This window comes from Ammospiza caudacuta, chromosome 11 (genome assembly GCF_027887145.1).
Source record: "Ammospiza caudacuta isolate bAmmCau1 chromosome 11, bAmmCau1.pri, whole genome shotgun sequence".
Lineage (NCBI taxonomy): Eukaryota > Metazoa > Chordata > Aves > Passeriformes > Passerellidae > Ammospiza > Ammospiza caudacuta.
In genome coordinates, this window is record NC_080603.1 from 5419751 (window position 1) to 5442767 (window position 23017).

The 23017-nt window shown below is 41.3% G+C and overlaps 1 protein-coding gene across 2 annotated transcripts; it reads right to left on the reverse strand.

Annotated features, from left to right (window-relative positions):
• Positions 1-1634: 1634 nt before the first annotated feature.
• On the reverse strand, positions 1635-22757 carry NMNAT3 (nicotinamide nucleotide adenylyltransferase 3). 2 transcript variants are annotated; one of them, XM_058812380.1, is made up of 6 exons: positions 16974-17065; positions 14641-14804; positions 14087-14223; positions 7099-7282; positions 3491-3597; positions 1635-2208 (listed from the first exon to the last, which is right to left on the reverse strand). In XM_058812380.1, exons 3-6 carry the CDS (start codon positions 14193-14195, stop codon positions 1799-1801), a joined length of 810 nt encoding a protein of 269 aa, XP_058668363.1. In that variant the 5' UTR covers positions 14196-14223; positions 14641-14804; positions 16974-17065; the 3' UTR covers positions 1635-1798. The 2 variants fall into 2 exon arrangements, with proteins under 2 accessions (XP_058668363.1, XP_058668362.1); XM_058812379.1 differs by lacking the exons at positions 14641-14804; positions 16974-17065 and adding an exon at positions 22597-22757.
• Between the last annotated feature and the right edge of the window lie 260 nt (positions 22758-23017).

Genomic DNA, 23017 nt, shown 5'->3' on the forward strand with positions numbered 1-23017 from the left:
TCAAACAGTTTTAGTTTGAGATATTAGCCAAGCTATAAATTTTGGGATATTAGCCAAAGTTATAAAAATGCTTATCTTGTGTCTTTTTTGAGCCAAATTCTTCTTCTTGAACAGGTTTCAGCTACTTCATGCTTTCTTTCAAGAAAACAATCATACAGACCATTTCAGTCAAAGCCATTTGTGTCTGGTATTCCTTTAAGTTGTTCCACAAGCTCCTGAATCCTAAAGAACCACCCGTGGAAGCCACTTGGCCAGCTGGGGGCTCAGAAGCACCACTTAGGTGGAAACTTGTACTGGGAAGAAGTGGTTACTGTGTACAGTGATAAATGCTGCATGAATGCTTGCAGTTGAGGAGCTCTGGAACACAGTTTTACACTTTATAGAGTTCTGGATTCTCTGAAAGTGACTCCTGTCAGAAATAAAACACTCAATCAGCATAACAGGCAACCTGCAGAGAGGAGCATGGGTTTTCCCCACTAACATCAGAGTTCAAGTACTGAGCCTCACAGATGTTTGCATATGGTACAACTGAAGCCCCTACTGGATATTTTATCTACTTTGGGGCTTTGGCAAGTCCTTGCTCTTGAGAAGACTCTGGAACAGAGAAGAAAAGAAACCCACTTGTCTTAGGTTGCAATGCAATCAGTAACCAGAAGTGTGTCTTCTATCACCGTCTGTTACAACCAGGTGGGGCAGTTTTCTTTCTCTCTCCCCCAGCCAACGCTCCCTGCAGGAGATCTCTGCTGTCCATGGCCACTGAGTGTCCCTGCAGGGCTGATCCAATGCCAGCATCCCATGGGGAGATGCTCCGCCCAGGGGAGGAGCCAAGCATTCCTGCCTGGATCCAATCTGAGCCTGGCACAGCACAGCAGCCTTTGCCCCCTGCACTGCCAGAGGAGCAGCTTTCTGCTGCCCTGCATGGCCAGAGGGAGCCCAGGCCCATCTGCAGCAGCCCTGGAGCTGCAGAGGAAAACTCCCCCCTTGTGCAGGATCCCTGCTGCAGCAGAGCCACAGCTGGCACTGCAGGAGGGCTGAGCCCCCCTGGCATGGGGCTGGGACACCTCCCTGGCACACAGGGGGACAGCTCCTATTCTCACTCTGGCAGTGTTTTCATACTACTACATTTTATTTTAATTTTCCTATTAAGTTGTAGTTTTTAGGGTTTTTTAAAATTTATTATTTTTATATATTAGTAAAGAACTGTTATTCCTATCCTCCTATCTTTGCCTGAGAGCCCCTTAATTTCAAATTTATAGCAATTCAGAGGGAGGGAGTTTACATTTTCCATTCCCAGGGAGGCTCCTGCCTTACTCAGCACACTTTCAAACCAAGACACAGCTTTAAATGTGGGGATGAGGACTGTCTGTCATTTGAGAACCCGGAGCCTTAAAAGTGGCAGAAGTAGCATGTGCATTTTTAAGTGCTTGCATTGAAGCAAGATTAATTTCCATGTCTTGGCCAAATTGCCAAAAATCAAAAAAGTTATTCTGGGCCTTATAAAGTCAAAGTTTAGAAGTAATACATATTTAAACATATCTCTCTCTCTCAAGTTATGGTTCATTGTATTTTGCTGGTTTAGAACAGTAAGGATTGAAGAATTACAAGTTAGGAAAGTACTATATTTGACCCTTAAATAATATTTATTACTGAAATTATTGAAATATTACGAATATTTATTGTGAAGATCTTGCTTTTATTTTCACAAAGAAGCTGTTCAATTTCAAGAAATCTTGGACTTTCCCTTCATTATTAATAAGAAACAACTTTCTCACGAGATTTACATGACACAGTGCAGGAATCAGTCCCTCAGAGGGTTTAGTGCTGTGTTTTGCAGCCTGAGGGGCTGCAGCAGCTGCCCCTGGTTCGTGCGCTCGCTCTCAGCTGTGTAAACGTTGTGCTGTGCAATGTAGGCAATGACAGAGTCTGGCATCAGATATTTCACACTCAGCCCTCTGCACAGGGCAGAGCGGATCTGTGTTGAACTGATTTCATTCTGGATCCACTCCCTCACTAGGAAAATATTGTGCTGAAATTTAGATAGAAGCTCTGATTCCTGGATGAGCTGGGATGGATCAGAGCCAGCCCGGCTGATGCAGACCAAACCAAACTTCCCCACTATTTCTTTGATGTCTTCTTCCTTCCAGAGATTGGGTGTCTTAAATGTCTGTAGAAAATCAGCCCCACAGAGCAGCTTCAATTCTGGTAGAACTGGAAAGACAAAAGGAAATAACAGATGTCTTATCCTTTCTCCACCTTCTAGGAAGTTTATACTTAAAATCAGTTTTAACTCATCACTTTAGATTTTTTTAAAATTATTTTTTAAATTATTTACCTTTACTCCAGGCTTTTTTTCAGAAAGTTGCAAGAAAAATTCAGTTTAGGTTTTTATATGTCTGGTCACAACTACTTTATGACCTACTTCATCGTCATTCAAAACATATTGAATATTATCTGTACACAGTTAAAGAAGAATTTTTACTCCACTCACGCAATCCAAAAAGGGGAAGAAGGAAATAAAAATAAATAATTTAGCACAAAGATTAGACTTGGTTGAACCTGGCTACTCCACACCATCTTGCCCTGCTGTTCTTTACTGTCTCTATTTCTTATTTGCTGTTCACTGCCTAAGCCCCAGCACAGAACTCTTTCCTCAAACTTCTTCCACAGCACTCATCATTACTGTTGTATAAACATTGACCAGGTAGTTTCACAGCCTTGTATGCATGTGAAATGAAGAGGAAACGAGGGCTGCCTTCACTTTACACTCGTTTGATGGTTAGCACATCTGCAAGTCTTCTACCTTAAAAGAGAGATCCAGAATGTAAGAAACATTCCAGTGATGATGTGTCAAAAGTGTGATTTCTTTCCTCCACCAACTATAAAGATACAACTCCTTAACAACCAGCAACAACTGAAATGTATTATTGATGTCCAAGAGGTGCTACAACACTAGAGGGAAAAGGCAATGTACCAGAAATCCAGCAGCATCCTGGCAAGCCACAGGGCTAGGGAAGATGATTAGATGGGGAACTGAAAACTGACATTGTTTCCAGAGCCTGCAGTGCCTCTACTGCCAACAGGAGCTTTTCTGGTCAGCAAACATCCACATGGCAGCATCACTACTGTGCTATCCATACACTCTGTCCATTGTCTAACACTAGAAGTAGAATTCAAAGCAATCCCTGTATTTTTTATTAATGTATTCTGTGCTTTGCCAAACAAGCAGGGCCACGATGTACATCTCTGACAGAGCTAAAGAGTTGCTTATAAAATCAAGAATTAATACAACTCCAGGGTCTCTTATCTGTGTGGGAGCTATTACAGAACAACTGCCCCAGCAGTTATGTTGGCATTTGGCATGGCTTTTGGCACGCAGCTCCAACCCTCAAAACTCACCAGCTACTATGTTCAATTTTCTCACTACTAATCTGGTAAAGTTGTAGAGTTTTCAATGATAAACACAGCACCATGTTTACAGTCGTGAACCAACCTGGTTGCTGGCAAGAAAGGGAGTCCACTGTAGAACTTTCTGTGGGAAGTTTGTTTCTTGTGAACTCCTTGGACTGGAACCTTCTGAGTGCTTCATTATAATGGTGCCTGCATTTAAAATAAAGGCTCCTGTGTGAGGTAATACTCAGACATGCAACAAAGTGATTACCTGGCACTTTCCCCTTCTAGAACAGGGTCTACTTTTCTGCCCTTTGGATTGGAATATAATTTTTCTGGAATTTGGCACATTCGTGCTGCCATGAGATTAGTATCAATGTAGTTACATTTTGTGAATTCACACGTGATCTCCTTAATGGCATCCTGGTTTGTAAATTTTTGAAATTCTACTGTTATGGCAATTTTGGTAGCTACTACATTTAAAACATAGAGGAGGTTTTTTTGCCTCAAACAGGACTAAATCTCACTTCAATCACTAGCTCTGATTTTTTGGGCACATAAAACCCCTCATGATAGTGTTTTTGTAACATGTGCTCTGTTTTGAGGAGGAGACATTCTTGTTCTCTCTCCTCCTCTTCTCCATAAAAATATGTTCCCTGAGTTTTCACCTTGCTGTTTTCCTGTTTATTTTAATTAGAAGAATCACAATTCAAAGTAACTAAAAACACTCATAAGATTTTTGACATCTGCTGTGCTTCTAATTTTACTGAGTCCAGATCCAGGAAGGCAGGCAAGGATCTCTTTGCATGTTTTTCCAGGTTTCTGCTACTTTATCCTTTATCACTCCTTATCCCTGGGCCCCCCTGCAATAATGGTATTGCTACCTCATAGCAGTGGCCTTTTCTTTCCAAATCACAAAACCTTGCTTGTTTAGAACAGTCCCTGCCTTGCACCATCCTGAGCCAGGCCTAAGCATTGCTCACATTTGCACAAGCCAACATTCCACTGGCCAGGAAAACTGCACAGCCAAGAGGTGAGGCACATATGGCAGCACAGAGTGGGTACCAGGAGCTGGGTCTGTGCCTTCCCACACACCCAATTTTAACCCTGCCTTGCTGTAAACAGGCTGCTGCTATGTATAGCCAAGCACACCGACTGTGTGTCGTGCTCTGACATTCTTGGGCCAGGATTCAAAAACAAGAACGTTTGGCAGAGAGCTCCCTGCAGGACCAACGTTACAAACACTGCAAAATCTGAGCTGCCTGGGTCTGCTCAGCAGCTCAAGGGCTGGAGCAAGTGGGGCTGCATTAGTTTAGACACAGCAAAAAGGACAAACCCATCTGCCAGCTTCTCAAGCATTTTCTGAACTGTGTATGAAGCTTTGAGTAACTACAGAGCTAAATCACAAGCACAACTCAACAGAAGTTGGGTAATGCAGATCTTTGCCAATTTTTAATTACTGTGTGGTATAGCTGCATGCCAATCAAATCCACAGGAGCAATGAATGCAGTCCTTTGCCTACTGACAATACTTCTTCCTTGTCTAGGAATACTCATCAACAGCAGCTAAATGGAAAACAGCTCTATTATGTTCCCTCCTCCTCTCTAAGAAAAGCCTTGGGAGAGTCTCCAAGATTTCCATACTCATTTAATAGCACTGCCATAAGTGGGATTTGAGCTTTGCTGCTTTAAATTCTTTTGTGTCACAGCTACTTGGGATCCTCTGCAAAATCCACAGGTTTTGATGAAATGTGACATTTTTATTGCACTCAGTTAAAACAAGTACTGTAGGAAAAGGCCACTTATGTGTTTTAGGACTAAATGTTCTACTGCAGGTAAGTGTACAGCTCAAACTACTGATAAGAAGAGACATTTAGGTACAATAATGATTTCCTGTGCCTTGCAATGGGAAAATCTCTTTCTATTGGTAGTGAAGTTTCCTACCTGAGGGAGCTTATTGTGAAGGCAGCAGTTAGTCCTTGGTTTTTTGAGGAGTGAAGAACCTACAGATTAACTCTGAATGAATGTGAAGAACAACAACTCTACAATAAACCATTACCCATTTATACTTAGTAAGGATCTGCTCTTTTTAAATTTTTTTTCACCTGTGACAATTAAAATACAGTGTAAAGCACAAACACCTGCATTTCATCAAAATGCTGCTTACCCATTCGAAGGACAAGGTTCAGCACTGGATTATGGCACTGGCTCAGCTCATTAATACACATCAACATTTGTGGACAAAACAAGATTTAAGCTCGTTTCTCTCCTTAACAAGCATCCATTTTAACATTTTGTGGATTTCCTAATATAACTAGAGGTTCACTTTTTAGGCAGATGAGAAGTCTGGCTGTTCATACCACATTCCCTGAGCAGAAAATTATTCATATAGGGTTTACTTACTGGATTTCTTATCCTGAAGAACTCTGAAGTGGATTTATGATTTACAAACCCTGTCTTGCAGGCAGTACTCACTTCACTTGGAGCTGTGCAAGACCAAAGTAGGAGCACCTGATCTGTAAGATCTGAGACTGCTTCTCTGGAGGAAAATGGTTTGACTGCACTGAAGTTTAGGACAAAAGCCCCACAACCAGGCCATATTGTAGGACAGCATTTGGTGACTTCTCTAACTGGGACATACAGTTATGATCAGAGAAAGAATAGAGTTTTCTGCAAAGATAGAAAACCTCCCACCCTGATCCTGCTCTGCTGCCTGGAGGGAAGGGGCAAAAGGAGCAACTGGATGTCTGTGTTCCTTCAAGGAAGCAAATAAAAGCAGATCTAAAAGGCTCTGCTTTGGCTTCTAAGTTTCCAATGAATTCTTATGGATGCTTTTGTAAGGTAACAGGTCTGGCTTTTAACTGCTTTCACAAAGACCTACAAGAGCTTTTGGGGCAGCTGTTGGTGAGCACAATCTAGAGCCTTGAACACCTGTTTCCACTTAGAAAGTCCCCTAGAAAATGGGGATAAAAATGAAGAATCAATGATAGCTCTTACAGCACATTTGCTGTAGACTTCCATGAAGGTTTCCAGTTTAATGGTATCTGTTACCTTCTGTAGCACCTTTTCCAAAGAGCAGTAACCACAAGAAGTTTGTGTTTTCACTCCCTGCCCCATATGCATTTATTACCATATGGAAAGGACATGTTTCAAGGTCCTTACATCAAGTTTTGGACTACTTGTTTAATTTCTCCTTCTAGCACAAAATCAAAGCAAACTCAGATTTTGAAGAAAACATCAGCAGTTATGGGCTTGGGCTTAATTTACCATTAGTGTTAATAAGAAAACTTTACAAGGATGTGTGAACAGATAAACCTGGAGGCATAATACTGCTACCATAGCTAACCTGGAACAGAGATGCTCCTGAAGAGCAGCACCATTTGTGAACTCTCTTACTTTCTGATCACAAGCTCTCTATCACCTGCTTAGAGACTTACACCCAAGAAAGGTAACATGGGAGGCAGGAACTTTTCCTGCAGAACCCAGCCGTGGCCTTCATTTCGCAGAGGTTTTCCACATGCATCCAACTACCTGAAGGACATGAGGGCAGGACCATGGTAATTGCAGAGGTCTGAGGGAAGCAAATGAAAGATTCCTTGTGGAGAGTCCTGACTTGCCTGGCTGTTTTAGAGGAGCAGGTTCTGTGCGTTGACACGGCAGATTTTTGGCAGTCAGTAATTTCATAAAGACAGGAAGAAGATAGTGTAATCACCTTAACACTTTCACTGTCTCTGTCCAGGTGTCCTGCTGGCTCTCCCAGGGATCCACACGGATCCAGTCAGACGTCTCCAGGGCCAGTCTGGCCATCGCCACCCGGTGCCTTGCTGACACCAAGCCTTGCTTCCCATAGCTATCACCAACAGGAGACATTATGCCTTCAATCACCTGGTATCTTCCTTTGGGAAAAAAGAAAAGGAAAATATGAAAATTAAGTCCTCTTCACAGAGTCTTGAAAATTTAGGGTGGATAGGGCCTTGGGAGCTCACCTAGTCCAACCTCTTCAAAGGGTACCATCATGGTTAAGGGCAAAGGTTTGAGATGCTATGGACAACTTGATTTGGGTTTTGTTATTAATCCATTCCCAGCAATTACAAAATTAAAATGAAAATGTTTTGTTTCTCTGTGAATTGCTCACAATTACTATCATGTTTATCCTAATAAATGACCCAAAAAGGAAAGCTGAGTAAACAGACAATTTTAAACCATGTAGACAGAGTAATAATTGATGTTGCACACTATCAAAATTGTTAGATGGAATTAATTTTCATAGTCCAGTTAGTACAGTTGATACAGCCAGAGCAAAGAATGACTTAACTGACCACTCCTTTGTTCTTAGCTATCTGATCATTGTTATTTATCAGAATCAATGTGCCTTCCTTTGCTTTAAAGCAAGAATTACAGCACATTACTGCAGCTGTGATAGATGTGCTTCAGACAAATCAGGAGATTGAAGCACAAAGATGGGGCTAATGGAGTCTAAAACAAGACTTGGAGCACTGTGCTCCACACATCAGCTCAGCAGCCACTAAATGCCTTTCTATGTGGCTGACTGTGTTAAATACATTTGATAATATGCCCCTGGTTTTCTACCCCTGTAACACAACATACCACAACAGACTGGTTAGATTTTGCAGTTCTGGCCCCAAACCAGGAAACAAAAATAAAGCACCACCACAAGCTGCAAGCCTTGAGAAACTGAGAGGAGAGGAAGAGTGTTTCAGCTGAACAGAAATGAACAAAATTATTTCTAACGTAGCACATGCATTTTAAATAACTATGATAAATGTGCTACTGAGGAGGGGAAGAAATCCTTGTCCTTTTTTCTAATTCAATTATTTTAACAGAGAAACTTCAATGCAGCATGCTACCTTTATTGCTTTGTAAGGAAAACAGCACCCCTGACATTTCTGATACTGGTACATGACAATTTAATATTCCAACACGAAAATGTCACTCTAGCAATGTCACATTTATTTTGATGTAATAAAATTTTCAAAAGAACTTCATTGAATTGGACTTAAAAAACCAGCAGTAAGATTCAATGAGATTTATATCCTCTTAAGATGTCAGTTCAAACCATCCTCTATTTTAAAATATTCTCATTACAGGCAAAATGAGCAAGATAAAATTTTCCAGCATCATGCAAAGATGTGTATATAATTAAGTCCATCTCTTGATTTGAAATTGGAAATAATTCCACTTGATTTATGAACAACAATTATTCTCTCATACTATGGTATTATACAGTGCTATAACAAGTTGTCATTTAAAGGGAAAGAAATTGCAGTTTAAATTCATTTCTCGTTTAAAGGGAAGGAAACTTTTTTTCAAACTGCAGTTTGAATTCACTACTACGTTAACCTTATTAAAAGGTTTTTCCTACACGATGATTTTATTTGCTATGTTTCACTTTCTTTACATTTCTATGGATATAAGTTCTTGCCTTATAACTTAAATGAATATATTAAATGAAAAAAATCACATTTCTGTGAGCTCATGCTAACCAAGCATATGGGTCTGCCACATCCTTGTGAGATGGAAAGATTTCAGTCTCTCATCTGCCCTTGAGCTGCATGAATGAAATGAGATAAGAGCTTCTGGTGCCATATCAGCTTGTTCCCAAGCAGAAATGAAACCAACTGGAAGAGAAAAAGCAAGGTTGGTAACACTTCAAAGAGTGAAACACAGGAATGGCTTGAGGAGATTCACAATGGAGTAACCAGCACTGTGCAAACAGGATGCACGAGAGCCTTCCAAACAGAAACACAAGCTTTAGCTGTCAAAATATAGGAAATAATTTTATTACTGGCTCTAAATAACTTCTTTCCAATTCAGCAATTTAGAAGTTCACTTGTTCAAATATGCCCCTCAGTTTTGGCAGGTGTGTGAAGACAAAATAATTAAATTCTGTCACCTCGGGCTTTTATTAATGTCCATTGCAATTCTCTTCTCTCTCCCATAAATTATTACAGGTTGTTTCATACCTTCCTTGGTCCAGAATTACCTTCAAATTCTATTTCTTTGGAATTCTATTTGTTTTCACCATGTAGTTTGTTATTATTACTTGTCCTAAATATGTGTAAAAGTCCTCCAGGCCCTCAAGTGGCTTTGTTTTTCAAAATAAACCTACCAAAAAAAAATTCCTCTTGCTATGAACTGGCATTTTCTAAGAACTGTTTAGGAGAAGCGGCTAGTGCTCAGAAAACTAAATATAACAAAAGGAATGAAACAAAGACTGTCCCTCAAACATGTTAAAGGAGATTATTAAAGAAAATAGGTATTTAGTTTTCTGTCATCAAGGTGTCACTGTAAATTGTCACAAACACTAACATTAATTGTAATGCTTAATTAGCTTATTAATACTAAAGCAAATTTATCAAATGCCAATTCATACAAAATTGTTTGTGTATTTTGGTGAGGCTTCTAAAGATTAATTTCTTCTGGTATAAAGTCTGTAATTCACTGGGAGAAATTATGCCAGAAGTCAGTAACAAAAGTAAATAACCACTACAGAAAAGCAAATAAATGAAACACTTCCAGGCATTTAACTCTTGCTCACTACTCATTTTCCTCTCAGTATCAAGGAAAATGCTCCAAGAGAAGCTCTGCAGCTTCCTGGTGTTACCCTACCAGTGAACAGGAGAAGCTGGAGGAAGGCAGCCAGCTGAGATGAGCAGTGGTGTGGCCTCGGCAGCACACACAGGAGGCACCAACCTGAGACCATGGGAAGTGGGATACTGAAAGGGACATACCTGGTCAGGTCATGGCCAGAAGAGTGTGCTCATGGGAGTCAGTATGCTAATGGCATGCTAATGGGATGCTAATGAACTGTTCTAGATTAGGTCATGTTTCTGGCTCTTGTTCTCAGTTAGTTTGGAACCTGTCACGTTCAAGGTCGTGTTCCCAGCTCATGTTGGGGACTGGACCCTCACCCTCAGAACACCCCTGTATCTTGTTATGCTCCTCACACCCCCCTGTCTTTAGATCTTGCTCCTCAGATCATGAGCTTTCTGCCTTTGTTATATTGCTAATAAAGTTCTTTATTTTTGGGCAAGTCCATTGTTCCTGTCCCTCTGTTTTTGCCACGTTCCCCCAGGCTGCACCAGACTTGGGGTTGCAGAAAGCCAGACTGTGATAGAACCCAGTAATGGTGCCCCATTTTCCCCAGTTTTCATAAGATAATAACTCATTATCCTTCACCTTCCCCTGGCATTTGTCTTGCCACAGATAAAACATCTTGTCTTTCACACCCCCCTCCTTTGACCTGCATAGCTTTTAGTCTCACCTGGAAATTTGGGGATGTATCCTCCACTGTCAACACTTGGGAAACAAGATTAAAAATAGATAGATTGATTCTAGTTCTATTTCTTTGGTCTTTAAGGTCAAATGAGGAATACAGTCACAGAGAAGTAAAAGTACTTGATATTAGGTATTCATACTCTAAAGGCATCTGCCACAGTTTCAAAAAACAATTTTAAAACAAGGGACTGAGTATTGGAAAATTTTAGCTTTGTCTGAGGATGTGTAAAGTGCCAGATTCAAAAGAGTAGACAGAAAATCCAGGTAAAGAGAATGATTTGAGTCATTCAGGCACACACAGCTATGTGTGTTGTATTTAAAAGGCAGCATGACAAGATTTATTGGCTGATATTAACAGAAAAAGGATGAATTACTTGACATGTGGCAATGAAACTGCACTTAAAGAAACCCAATAAAATGTCTTACTTAAAATAGGGATGTATGAAAAATAAGATTAGGCAGCATTTAGAAACTGACGTGACGTACAAAAAGCTGGCAGACAGAATTACTGGAGATGTCAGTCAGGATGCACATCAGGGACAGTCACACCATTCATGGCACTGAAACCTGCCTCTGAACTCACAGAATCCTGGAACTGCTGAGGTTGGAAAAGCCCTCTGAGATAACTGAGTCCAACCAGGAACTCAGCACTAGAACATGTCCCCAAGTGCCACATCCACACGTGCTTGGAACACTTCCAGGGTTGGTGACTGAACTCCAGCCAAGCCACGGCCCAACTCATCATTTCAGCCTGATTTGTGATGGAGCAGCACTACTGAAGCAGCAGGAGGATGAAGCCATTCCCAAGCCTGTCGGAACTCAGAGCATCCCTCTGGGTGTCCAGAGCTGCCAGGACCCTGCCAGGGGGCTCAGAGACCCTGGCACACAGCCCAGAACACCTGTGGGTTTGATTGTGACCCGTGGAGCAAATTACCAGCTGTGTATGAGGACCTGAAAGCCACAAAAGTTTAGGTGGCATGATAATAAAGTTATCACGGGGTGAAAATGTGGATTTTAGGATTTTTGGTATGGGAGTTATGGGGACAAGATGGAGGAACTTGGGTGTGTCCAGCCTTTCTTCATCTTCTTGTTCTCCATTTTCTGCAGTGATGTTGGCACTTTGGGATTGGTTTAGAGTAGAAGCTCACTGTCTAACACAGGTGATGGGTATTGGGAATTAAGTGTAAATATGTTATATGTAGTTTGTAGTATAAAAAGACAACACCACCTCAGGGGTCACAGTGCCTGTGGCTGCCCTGCTGAGCAGATCTCGGCTGGGCAGAAAGAAAATTTTGTAAATAAGAATTAATAAACAACCTCAAGACCAAAAACTGAAGAGCTCTGACTCATTCTTCAGATGCGTGGGCCAAAACAGAGACCTTTCACACATCTTGGGGCAGAAATTAACAACCAAAAACCTGAGACCAAGCCTAGGAAACACCTCCCTCACACTAATGAATTAATTCCTCACTCATTTCAGGCATCCAGTGCGGATGTCAGCTCCAAAGAGCATTGTTCCCTCTAAAAGGGAATCACTGCTGCTTCAAGTCAGACAACTCCTGTTCTCCAGCCCCTCCATCAGCTCCCAGGCTGTAGCTGCTGCTTCTTCTCAGCAAATAAGCTCCAATTTCTCCTCTCCTTCCCTGCTAACCACAGAAGTGGAAACAGGGCTGAAATCATGAGAGAATGACCAATAAATTTGCTGGGTAGGAATGGTTCTGCTATAAAAGAGGCATCCAGAATCAGTCATTTTTATAGCATGCTGCTATAAAATGCTTGAGAAACTTCCCTGTCGAGGAGGGGCCACAGGTGGGGTTTGAGCACCCACACACCCACCACAGAGCAAAAACACATCCAGCTGCTCCTGGAGCTCCTGAAGGTGCAGCCACCTCTGCTCAGGATGGGTAAAGCTGCTGCAGGCAAACTGAGGGCTCTGACTTTGCTGCCACGCTGGGTGAAGCTTTCAGAAAGTGCAAAGACAATGCTGTAAGCAAGCCAGACACCAAAGAAGGGATTATCCAATGCAGAAAGTCCTTGTACTTGTAAGGCTTCACAAATGAAAATAAGAAGCCAAAAGGCAAGTCGCACCCAACACAGAACTAGGCATTGACATCAGGTATAATATAATGCACAATTTCCAGTTCAACCTTTCAAAATTTCATTTTTAATATGATTATTACTAGATTTTAAGCAAACTGCCCTGAATAAGGGGTGGAGTCTTTCTAAACTGACCCTGGGGCAGACCAGACATTAAATTGATTCAGACAGAATAATAATTAATTTCCCAGTTCAGTCCTTCTTTAAAGGCAAAGAGAAATGTTACTGGACTACAATTTATGACTTAAACAGAATTACCAGTTGGTCTCATATTACCTTTCTACTCTGTGCATATCTGGACAGCAGAATAATTTATAAAATTACAGTGAAAAAAGTAAATTAAAATCTCTTTTTAACCCTTTATTTCTAGTCCTGCAGGAGAAACAAAATAATGTTAGTTCTAGGAAAACCGACTTGTAGAGGCTGCTCTCAGAGCCAGCTCTGTAATTCCTCCTCATGACAGTCAAAGCCTCCTCACAGGATATTCTGAGTGTGCAACTGCTGCTTTTACTGCACACTGGTTATCAGTGGGTTCCCAGGTTCTCTCCCCCTGCTCAATTTGACAGCCAAATTCCTTTTACTATTATTTGCAGCTTAGGTTCCTACTGAACCACCTCCCTGGAATCTTGTCTGTCAGATTCCAATAAATAATGATTCCCTCCCAACCACTTCCAGAAACATAACTGCATATATTAGCTGCAGATGGAAAAAACATAAAAAATCCCTGAGCAACTAAGGAGCTGCTCAAGCTTAGAGTTCAAGGCTTTCCAGTGGCATTTCTGATTCTTTCTTAAATTCCTGATGTTACCACCTTGCTCTTTTGTTGCCAAAACATTCTAGCCTGTGGCATCTCGCTTTTCTGATCTTTTTTTAGGACAGATGAAGTGCCTCTTAGTGAAGACAGATAATGAATAATTAACATTTCATCTTTTTCCAATTTCCCCCGGCTGTCAAAACTGCTACACCTGAACCCTTCTTCACATTGAAGCACATTGTATCAGAAAAGCACAGAATTAGAACATAAAAGATCTTCCTAAGTTTCAAAATAATTAACCATATTATTTCACAAGGTTCAGCCAGTGCCATGAGCAGGATCCTCAAACTGCTGATAAAACTTTTACTCTCTTTGCATGAGCACTCATTGCTGATACACTGAGGTAATGCCAGACTTTCTATATTGAATATCCCATGAAATCTTTACATTAATATCTGTGAAGAATATTAAATGAACCCAGCTGTAAAGTAAGAGCTGATTTCAGTGAGTATTAAAACTCACTTTTGAGTTTTTCCCAGGCCTCACTGACCTGTCTGGTGCAGGTGGTCTCTGGCCAGCTCAAACAAACGCATGTGCATGTTGGTGGTGGGGTTAAAGGAGCCACAGGCCAGGAGGATGACAGGGATCCTGCTCCTCATCCTGACAGCAAAACATTACAGCTCCTTCCTGAAGAAAAAAAAATTAAAAGACAAACTTGAGAAAGAGGAGTCTGCCCTTAGTTCCTGAACTAAAAGGAGCTGTTTCCAGGGCTGGGTGTTCCTGGAGTACCAGTGCAGTGTGCAGATATCAGTCCTGTCCCAGCATTCAGCCCCTGCTCAGGAACACAGCTGCTCCTGGGTGTTAATTAGGAAAACACCAACACATTCTGCTTCCCCACACACAGACACGGCTACAACATACTTCTAGAAATTTACATTCCTATGTCTAAATCCTGACAAATTTTTTTACCTCTTTTTAATTTTTAACTTGCTTTTATTAGAGAGAAAGGTCTTGTTCTGTCTTTGTAGCCATTGACAATGTTGGAATCCGCAGGCCTGCTACAAAAGCAATTTTTTTTTTTTTAAATAACTTCTTTCAATGAACCTTTGCAACATGTGACAAATCCTCAGGTGCAACACCCAATCCTGCAGCGTGACTTCCTGGGAGCTGGGCAGGCAGCACTGGGGGCTGGCAAACGCTTCCTGCCAGGTTATCAGCATGGGCATGGGTGGCTCCTCTGCTGGACGGCAGAGCAATGGGCAGGGCACCTGCAGAGGGAGCACAGCTGTGTCAGGAAATCTGCACGGCATTAAAAAGCTGTGAGGAGCCTTGCAGGGGTGTTTACAAAAAACCCTCTCATGATTTGGTTAAACTGTCAGTCATCTACTAAAAATGTAGCAAAAATCAGTTTAAATCCACTGTGCTTGGAGCTATTTACTTGCATAACTCTTTTTAAAACTAATCCAGAATACAACTGGCACGATAAAAACAAGTGTGTCCCACATCCATGCCTGCAAATCCAAAGTCTTTTCCTAGAATTTGAAATGTCTACATTGCTCACACCTGTGTATCATACAAACACCACTCTCCTCCCTTCCCTGGCCTCCAGCCCCCTCATCAAACAGAATCTTCCTGCAGGAGACACCTGCATCCCAAACTTCAGAACCCAGTCCTGGGATAACAGACCAAACCCAGCACAGATTGTGTGTTCTCATCAGCCAAATCTCATTCTCCTTCTGCACTGCAGCTGTAGCTCAGAGCCCACTTCTTGTAGTTACCAGTTCTTACAGTCCCTTTCTCCCTCTCCCCTTTCTCTGACCTAGAAAAAATTCATAATAATGGTTAAATCCATGCCAAGTCCATGTTTTATAGCTGCCAACCTGATCAGTTCATTTATGGAGGATTTACAACCTGAACCATGGAACAGCACTCAGTGCACCAAGTAACAAGTGTTAATATTGTCACTTGTGACTTTTTGAACCTTTGACATTCGAACCTTTTTACTGAGAAAATCCTTTGAAGCATTAAGTGCTATCTGTACCTCCAACATCTAGTAATGAATACAATTGTTTCATAATGTTTTTATCCTATTTTCCTCATTTCTCATCATACTAAGGGAGACATACTGGGGAGAAAACACTTGCTGGCTGTAGAGCCACTGAAAGACAGCAGCAGTTTTATGGCCTGTGATGGGAGCAGCTGCAGGAGAGCACCCTGCTCTCTCCTCTGCTTTACTGTCCCTGTGCAGACACAAAACCTCACACACGAAAACTGTATGCAAAATGTATAGCTTCTTTATTCAGAAAAAAACCAAAACTGTTCTTTTGTTCAGTATCAGCAATTCTGTAAATGCATCTCCATTGGATGGGGGAAGGTGTTTCTGCCCTGAAACTGAGCAAAACATCAGCACCTGGATGGAGCTCTCATTGCTGGCTCACAGCCCTCCTGTGCTCCCTCCTGTTCTGATCAAGGGCAGTTCATATTTCCAGAGCTGTTCCTTTATTTGCCATCTCAACTGAATAATTGCTTTTGCTTTGCTTTTAATTCTACAGACTATTCCTCACCTGAAACAAAGGTGTTGGACAGTTTTGTTGCAGCTCTTACTCATTTATACCCCAGAAACTCCAGGGAAAGACTTCAACCTGACATACTGACAATGGAAATTCAAAAATCAAACCACCACCACGACCAAAAAACCCAAACAACACAAAACCAAAAAAGAAAACAGAGGAAAAAAAACCCCACAACAAACCAAGATTTTACTTATAGAAAATAAATATGTAATGAAAAAGCATCTCACAAGATATTATACATCTAGAAAATCATAAACACCCTATATATACATAAATGTATATTTATTTATATATATATTTATTTATATATATATTTAAATTTAAACACACTATATATACATATATATTTATTTTTATATATATTTAAATATATAGGATGTTTGTATTTGTTTATACATTTTAATTTTTATGTTTGTTTATATATTCCAACGTTATGTTTATGTTTGTTTATATGTTTAAGTGTATATTTACTTATTTTAAAATCAGTGTTTTTATTTTTACTATCCCCAAATATGGTGCACCCTACACCTATTTAACAGGTCCAAGACAACTTTTAGTATTTGAAACAAAACTTTCTGAGTCAGTTGCTATCTCAGCTGGTATTAATTACCTGGGGGGCTTCAAATCATTAGAACACCTTAATCAAAGTAACAGGAAAAAAAGGGAGTAAACTGATTTTTCAGCTAAGCTCCCTTGAGCAATCAAACCCTGGGGGAAGTTTAGACACAGAGTCTGTGTGCCCTGCTCTGGGCCCGTGTTCCAGCAGCCCTGGGCAAGCAGAGCATTCCCAAATATCCCAGTCTGCAGCTTGGGAAGCTTCCAACAACAGGGACATGGTGTGGCAATGCAGAAAAGGGCACTCACCTCCAGATGGGGAGGCCACACTCAAGCTATAGGAAAAAGGTTTGATGATGGACAAAGCATCATGATTTTCATTAGATGGTTCCTGCAAGTTCTGTCCCTGGTGCCTGTATTCCTACAATATGTCAATAACAGATGATGTTACAGATGACCACACTTAAGCTCTGCTGAAAGTCAGTAATTAGAGCCATATCTGATTAATTATCAGCAGCAGAATGGAGTGCTGAGCAGCACAGTCTGATTCATGAGCTGTTAAATTAGTAAACTGGAGAACAAGGCACTGATACGTGCATGCTGTGAGTCACTCACCCTTGAGGGAAACATTTCTGCAAAAAGCACAAATAAACCAAATCCTAGCACAGGATTAAAGCATTATCTCCTCCTGTGAGGGGGAATCTAGATTAATTTAGATGAAATTTAGATTTAAACAAGTTCAAAGCTGCCCAATTCCATTCTTTTACTGGGCCACATTCACTTCATATAAATTCGTGCAGATACAATGAGACCAAGTGACACTAAAAGTATTAGAGTTGTGAGACAGATTTTGAAAGTCAGGACATAAAACTACATTAGTAGCTGACCCAAATCATAGCAAACCACAGCACACAAATATCCCTAAAAATTTGATTGGATATGAGAGCTTCTCATGCTGTTAATAATAATAATAATAATAATTCTCTGCTGCCAATAATTCTCTCCTCCACAACAGTGACAAATATTTACCTGTATATCCCCACCTTCCCTTTAATAATGAAATAAATATGTACCTGGGTGAGGAAAAATGGAGAATGCATAATCTGGAGCAGTATTTAATTTACTCATCAAGAAGTTACTCACTTCAGCCACAAAGGATTTTACAAGGACATATATATCATACACAGCCCAATATGATGCTGTAACCCTCCAAAACAGCTTTTTCAGGGCCTTATAATAATAAGTCAAATTATTATTATTAAATTCCAGTGATTCAGGTGGACCCCATCTGTTTGACTTTCACTGCAAGCCATGACAGGATGCATAATTTCCTATCAAATTCACTGTATCAGAACCATGAAGCTACTCCTTCCAATCCCCACACCAGAATTTTAGTCAGAGAACACAAGTCCCACTGCAGCTTCAGAGAAATCCCAAGATTTGCTCCCCTCCTCAGATCAGTATTCACCAGAGCAGCAACTCATCCAAGCCTATAAAAACATCTGGGCTTTTTCACATCTGGGCTTTTTCACATCTAACACAGAAGATGGCTCGAACCACAGCAAATGCTGCCTTTGACAGTGCACAGGGGGGTTTGCCGGAGACAGACGATTTGCTCACCTTGGGGACCAAATTTTCCCAGCAAAACAAAACACCTCATAGAAAACTGCCTGTGGCCCAAATTAAAAGTGCCCTGGTGGCAGCCAAGCCAGAGAAAGCAGCCTCAGCAGAAGTGTCTCCTCCCCTCCTTTTGAAGATTATAATTCTTCAAATCACAGCACACTTCACTCATGCCATTCCTTTATTTCAGGCTGTATTCCCTTCCACAGAAGAACCAACCAAACCTCTCCATCAGTTACATCTCTAAAACCTAAACATGACTTAGGGCTCCATTTGCTTGGAATGAGTTTTTTCTTCTGAATGAAACTACTTCTCTGTTTTCAGTTTCCAATCCCAACTCTTTCTGCTCCACTGCTGCACAGATGCAGCAGTCTCAAGTGCCCAAAGGAGAAAATTCACCACAAAAATCACTCACTGACAAAGCACAAGAAATATAAATAATAAGTTGAGCACAGGACTCATGCAGTCTGAAACACATGCAAATATTGAACCTCCAGTTAATAATGAACACAGCATTGCCTTCAACAATTTTTTACTCTGAAAAATTTGAGCAGAATTATTGCTTAGCACAAGGTTACAAAGATTATATGCTCAACACACACAAAACAGAGTCTGAATTCAAGTGAACAACACATTTTTTTAGCCTGTGAGTTGCTGCAAGTTTGTAACTAGAATTCCGCAGTGGGGCACAGGAGTGTTTGATCCCAGAGTCCAGCCACTAAATTATCCGCAGAGATACTCCCATGATAATATCCTAGTGTTTTTCTGAGTATTCTTAAGAATATTATATGTTATTAACATTCTTAATCATCCTGCAAAATAATCACACTTACAGGCTGCCCATTGCCTGAACAGCAACAAGGAATACAACAATTCAGCAACATGGAAATCTGAAAACACTATTCCTTCACATCAACAGCAAACTACCCTATTTTTAACATCCCTATTTGTGCATTTACTAAATATTCTGAGGTTATTTTTTCTGCTGTCTTTAAACAGCAAATATGTAGATACAACCAAAGCATAACATCCTTAATGTTATTTTTCTGTATCAGGGAAAATAGTGAAATAATCCCATTTTGTACAAAAGGCATTAATTATATTCTAAAGTTCTATTGTCAAGTGCTCATAAAACACTTGCAAAACTTAGGCATAGAGCTCTGCAGCAGTTTCATCTGGTGATAAGGCCAGTGATACTCCACTAACCCAGAACCATGCAGAAAATAAGTAAAAAAGGAGCAGACTGGCCAACAGCTCGTAGCCAGTGTTTGCTGGGTAGTGCAGGATCTCACTGGCCTCACACAACACCCCTCCCTGCACAATTTTGCAGCATTTCCACAACTCAAGAGAATATGATCATCTCCTATATCTTGTATTTCCTGCAGTATGATCTTTATAATTACTGCTCCAATAATCCTAGTGATCACTCAATATCTGACACTCGACTCCCTTCCTATTCTTTGTGCCCATATCACACTAATAAATAAGCTTTTTCTTCTTCTACAGAAGAATTGTCTAAACTATTCTGAGTCCTCCTTCTGTTTGCATGTACAAGTCAGTCACCCACAATGCACAATATACTGATTTACAGAGAAAGAGGATTCACACAGAACTGCAGCTCTGGGAGCCTATTTTTAAGCAAACAAACTGCTGATTTAGTGAAAGCACCAACTTATATGTCAAAACAAACTCTTGCTAAAACTTCAAGAGTTCCTGTTGAGAAGGCATTCAGAGTGATTTTTTCGTCTATCAACACTTCTGTAATTTTCTTTCAACTAGTAAAACACACTTAGCATATCCTAAGGCAAATCTCAGAAACTGAGCTCACACACAAATGGAAGATAAATTTAAGTAGTAAAGAAAACATCTTCAATCAGCTCTTATAAAGCTGGTTTTACAAGGCAGCAAGCTAATGAAACCCCTAGCAGTGCTACTGCAGAACACTCAAATGCAAAATAATTATATATAGCACCCACAGCATGAGACAGGATTTCCAGAACACAGAGCAAGACATGCCTGTGCCACATCACTGGGCTGCATGACATTTCCTATGTTTTTGAAGTTCCCCATTATACTTTGTGACAAATTTCTTCATTTCTGCTAATTATTGTTCAGAAAAACGCACAGTGCTTGGTGAGAGGGTGATATCCACACCAGCATTTGAGTGGTAATTGCACACCCTGTTATAAATGAGAAGCTTGACTAGGCCAATATTCAAGCAGCAATCGATTTATTAATTAATATGGTAAAGTATGAGCAGTACAGCGCTGGGTACAGTGGGGGAAGTTTTCCCTCCAACTGCACACCCATAGCTGAGGCTTACAGGTATTTATGGGGGCACTCATCAGCTTTCTCAGCAGTTTCTATTCCCAATTTTTACTCATCAGCAGTTTCTATTCCAAATTTTTACATCACAATTCCACACACTATTGTGATTTAGTTCTTCTCAGGATGTATCCCAAAAGGAGCATCCCCAGATGGTGGGGGTCCAGTTTCTGAAAGAAGAAAGACAAATCCCATTTGGTGGAGTCCACCTCCCCAGATGTGTGTCCACCTTTTAATGACAAGGACTATAAATCTCATAACAGTGATGTCCAGCTTCCCTTGGTCAAAACTATAAATCCTTGAGCTGATGTTCATCTTCCTTTCTCAAGCTGTTTTTCTCTGCTTTATTAAGGTGTGAGATAAGCATATTTCCTTTATATATATTCCAAAGCTGTAGTTTCAAAGATACAAGCAATATTCTAAAATTATACTTCAAAAGGTTATTATTGCAGAACACTTTAAAGAATAACTACAAGCAAAAAGCAGCATCCTTAATGCTTTAATTCCAATGCTCCCAAATCAACCAAGGTTAATTGCAAACAAAAGATAGGTTCAAAGGCCTTTTTCCATGCTTTACTTTCCTCTGTTATTATTAGAATTCACAACTGTCCCACTCTTGGTCTCCACACATGTCCCAATCACAAATACACACATTGCCTGAAAGTACCTGACACCAAACACAGCTTTGTATTTCATAACCCTCAGCTAAACCTTCATTTACCTTAAGCAGTAAAACTTTTAGAGTAGCTATTCTGAATATCAGAGTAAAATAGCATTGAACTGAAGTATCTAAAACTCAACAGTTGACATATTGTAGTCCCCCTTTCTTAACAAACCCAAGAAAATGCATAAAGTATAAAATTACCTCAGGTCAATATTAAAGTTTATTTGGAGAAATGGAAATGTATCATTTTTTTTTACTGATTTCTGAAACAAGACAATGCTCTCAATCTTGGAGAATGGGTCTCAGTCCCCCTACCCTGTAGGGACTCAAAACTCACCAGGAATTTCTGCAGTTACTGTGGGAACACCTTATTTTAGCCATAACTCCTATTTTTCACATAGGAGCACACAGGGGAAGGCACAGTCGGGCTGGGACACAGGCAGGGCTCCAGTGGCACCTGGGCCTTGACAGCTCCACCTGCGACTGAAACACTGCAGCAATTAAATCCTCAAAAACCATCCCTGCAGTTTGACTCATTAAATTACTTTAAAAGTTGCAAGCTCAAATTCCCCTCTGATGGGACTGCCACTTGTTGTGTCCTCCGTGCTCCCCACACACAGCTCTGCACTTCTCAAAGGTCTCTGAGGTCATCTCAGTGCTAATTAGGTTGTCACAGACAGGCTAAATTCTGAAATTCGCATTTCTGAAGTTAAAGGCACGAAGGCAGTTTACACACAGTGGAACCAGACTTCAATAGCAAACAGCACCTGGAAAATGAGCTCACATGGACCCTATTGCTACAAAGCTTAAAGAAAACAAACACCGTGCATTGTTAATAAAATCAAACAGCAGCTGCTGCACCCTCTTAAAGCCGGGGAAAAAGACGAGAAAGTTACGCGGCGAAAGATTGAAATAAACAAAAAGTAACCATATCTGCTGTTGTCCTCTTTAAAACCCTCACTGCACTTGGCTAGGTGCTGGGGGAGGGAGGGGGGAGAAGGGAAAAAAAGCATTCTGTTTTAAACACACGCACACAAACACACACACACACACACATATATATAATATATATATATAATAGATGTCTATATGGTGGTGGATAAGCGTTTATCGGGAGCGATGCGTGGCCAGCCCAGCAGCCGCGGCTTTGAGGCCTACCCGCAATACCCGCAATGCCCGCAATGCCCTCAGCGCCCGCCCCGCGCCGCGCTCCCGCCCGAGCCCGCAGCTGCTCCCGACTCCCGCCGGGGTCCGGCCGCCTCCTCCCCTCCTCCCCTCCTCCCGTCCGTGTGTCCGTCCGTCCGTGCTTCCTTCCGTGCTTACCGCAGGACAAGCGGGGCCCCGCGGTTGGCAGCGCTGCCCCCGGCTCCCGGGGCAGGCTCGGGCCGGCCCCGCGCGGCCGGGCCTCCCCCAGCGCCGCTGCCCAGCGGCAGCCGTGCCTCCTTCCACGGCTGTGTGTTCTTATTGTCACCTGAGGGTGACCTCTACAGCAATGAGTGTGTTCTTATTGTCACCTGAGGGTGACCTCCACAGCAGTCAGTGTGTTTTTACTGTCACCTGAGGGTGACCTCCACAGCAGTCAGTGTGTTTTTACTGTCACCTGAGGGTGACCTCCACAGCAGTCAGTGTGTTTTTACTGTCACCTGAAGGTGATCTCCACAGCGGCAGCCTTGCCTCCCTCCACAGCAGTGTGAAATACAAAGCTGTGTTTAATGTCAGGTACATACAGGCAACGTGTGTATTT

Coding starts and splice junctions, on each gene's coding strand:
- NMNAT3 (XM_058812379.1), bottom strand. CDS start 14,195: ATGAGGAGCAGGATCCCTGTCATCCTCCTGGCCTGTGGCTCCTTTAAC. Junction 3,598..7,098: donor GAGACAGTGAAAGTGTTAAG/GTGATTACACTA, acceptor TTTTAAATGCAG/GCACCATTATAATGAAGCAC. Junction 2,209..3,490: donor CCTTTCTTGCCAGCAACCAG/GTTGGTTCACGA, acceptor TTGTCTTTCCAG/TTCTACCAGAATTGAAGCTG.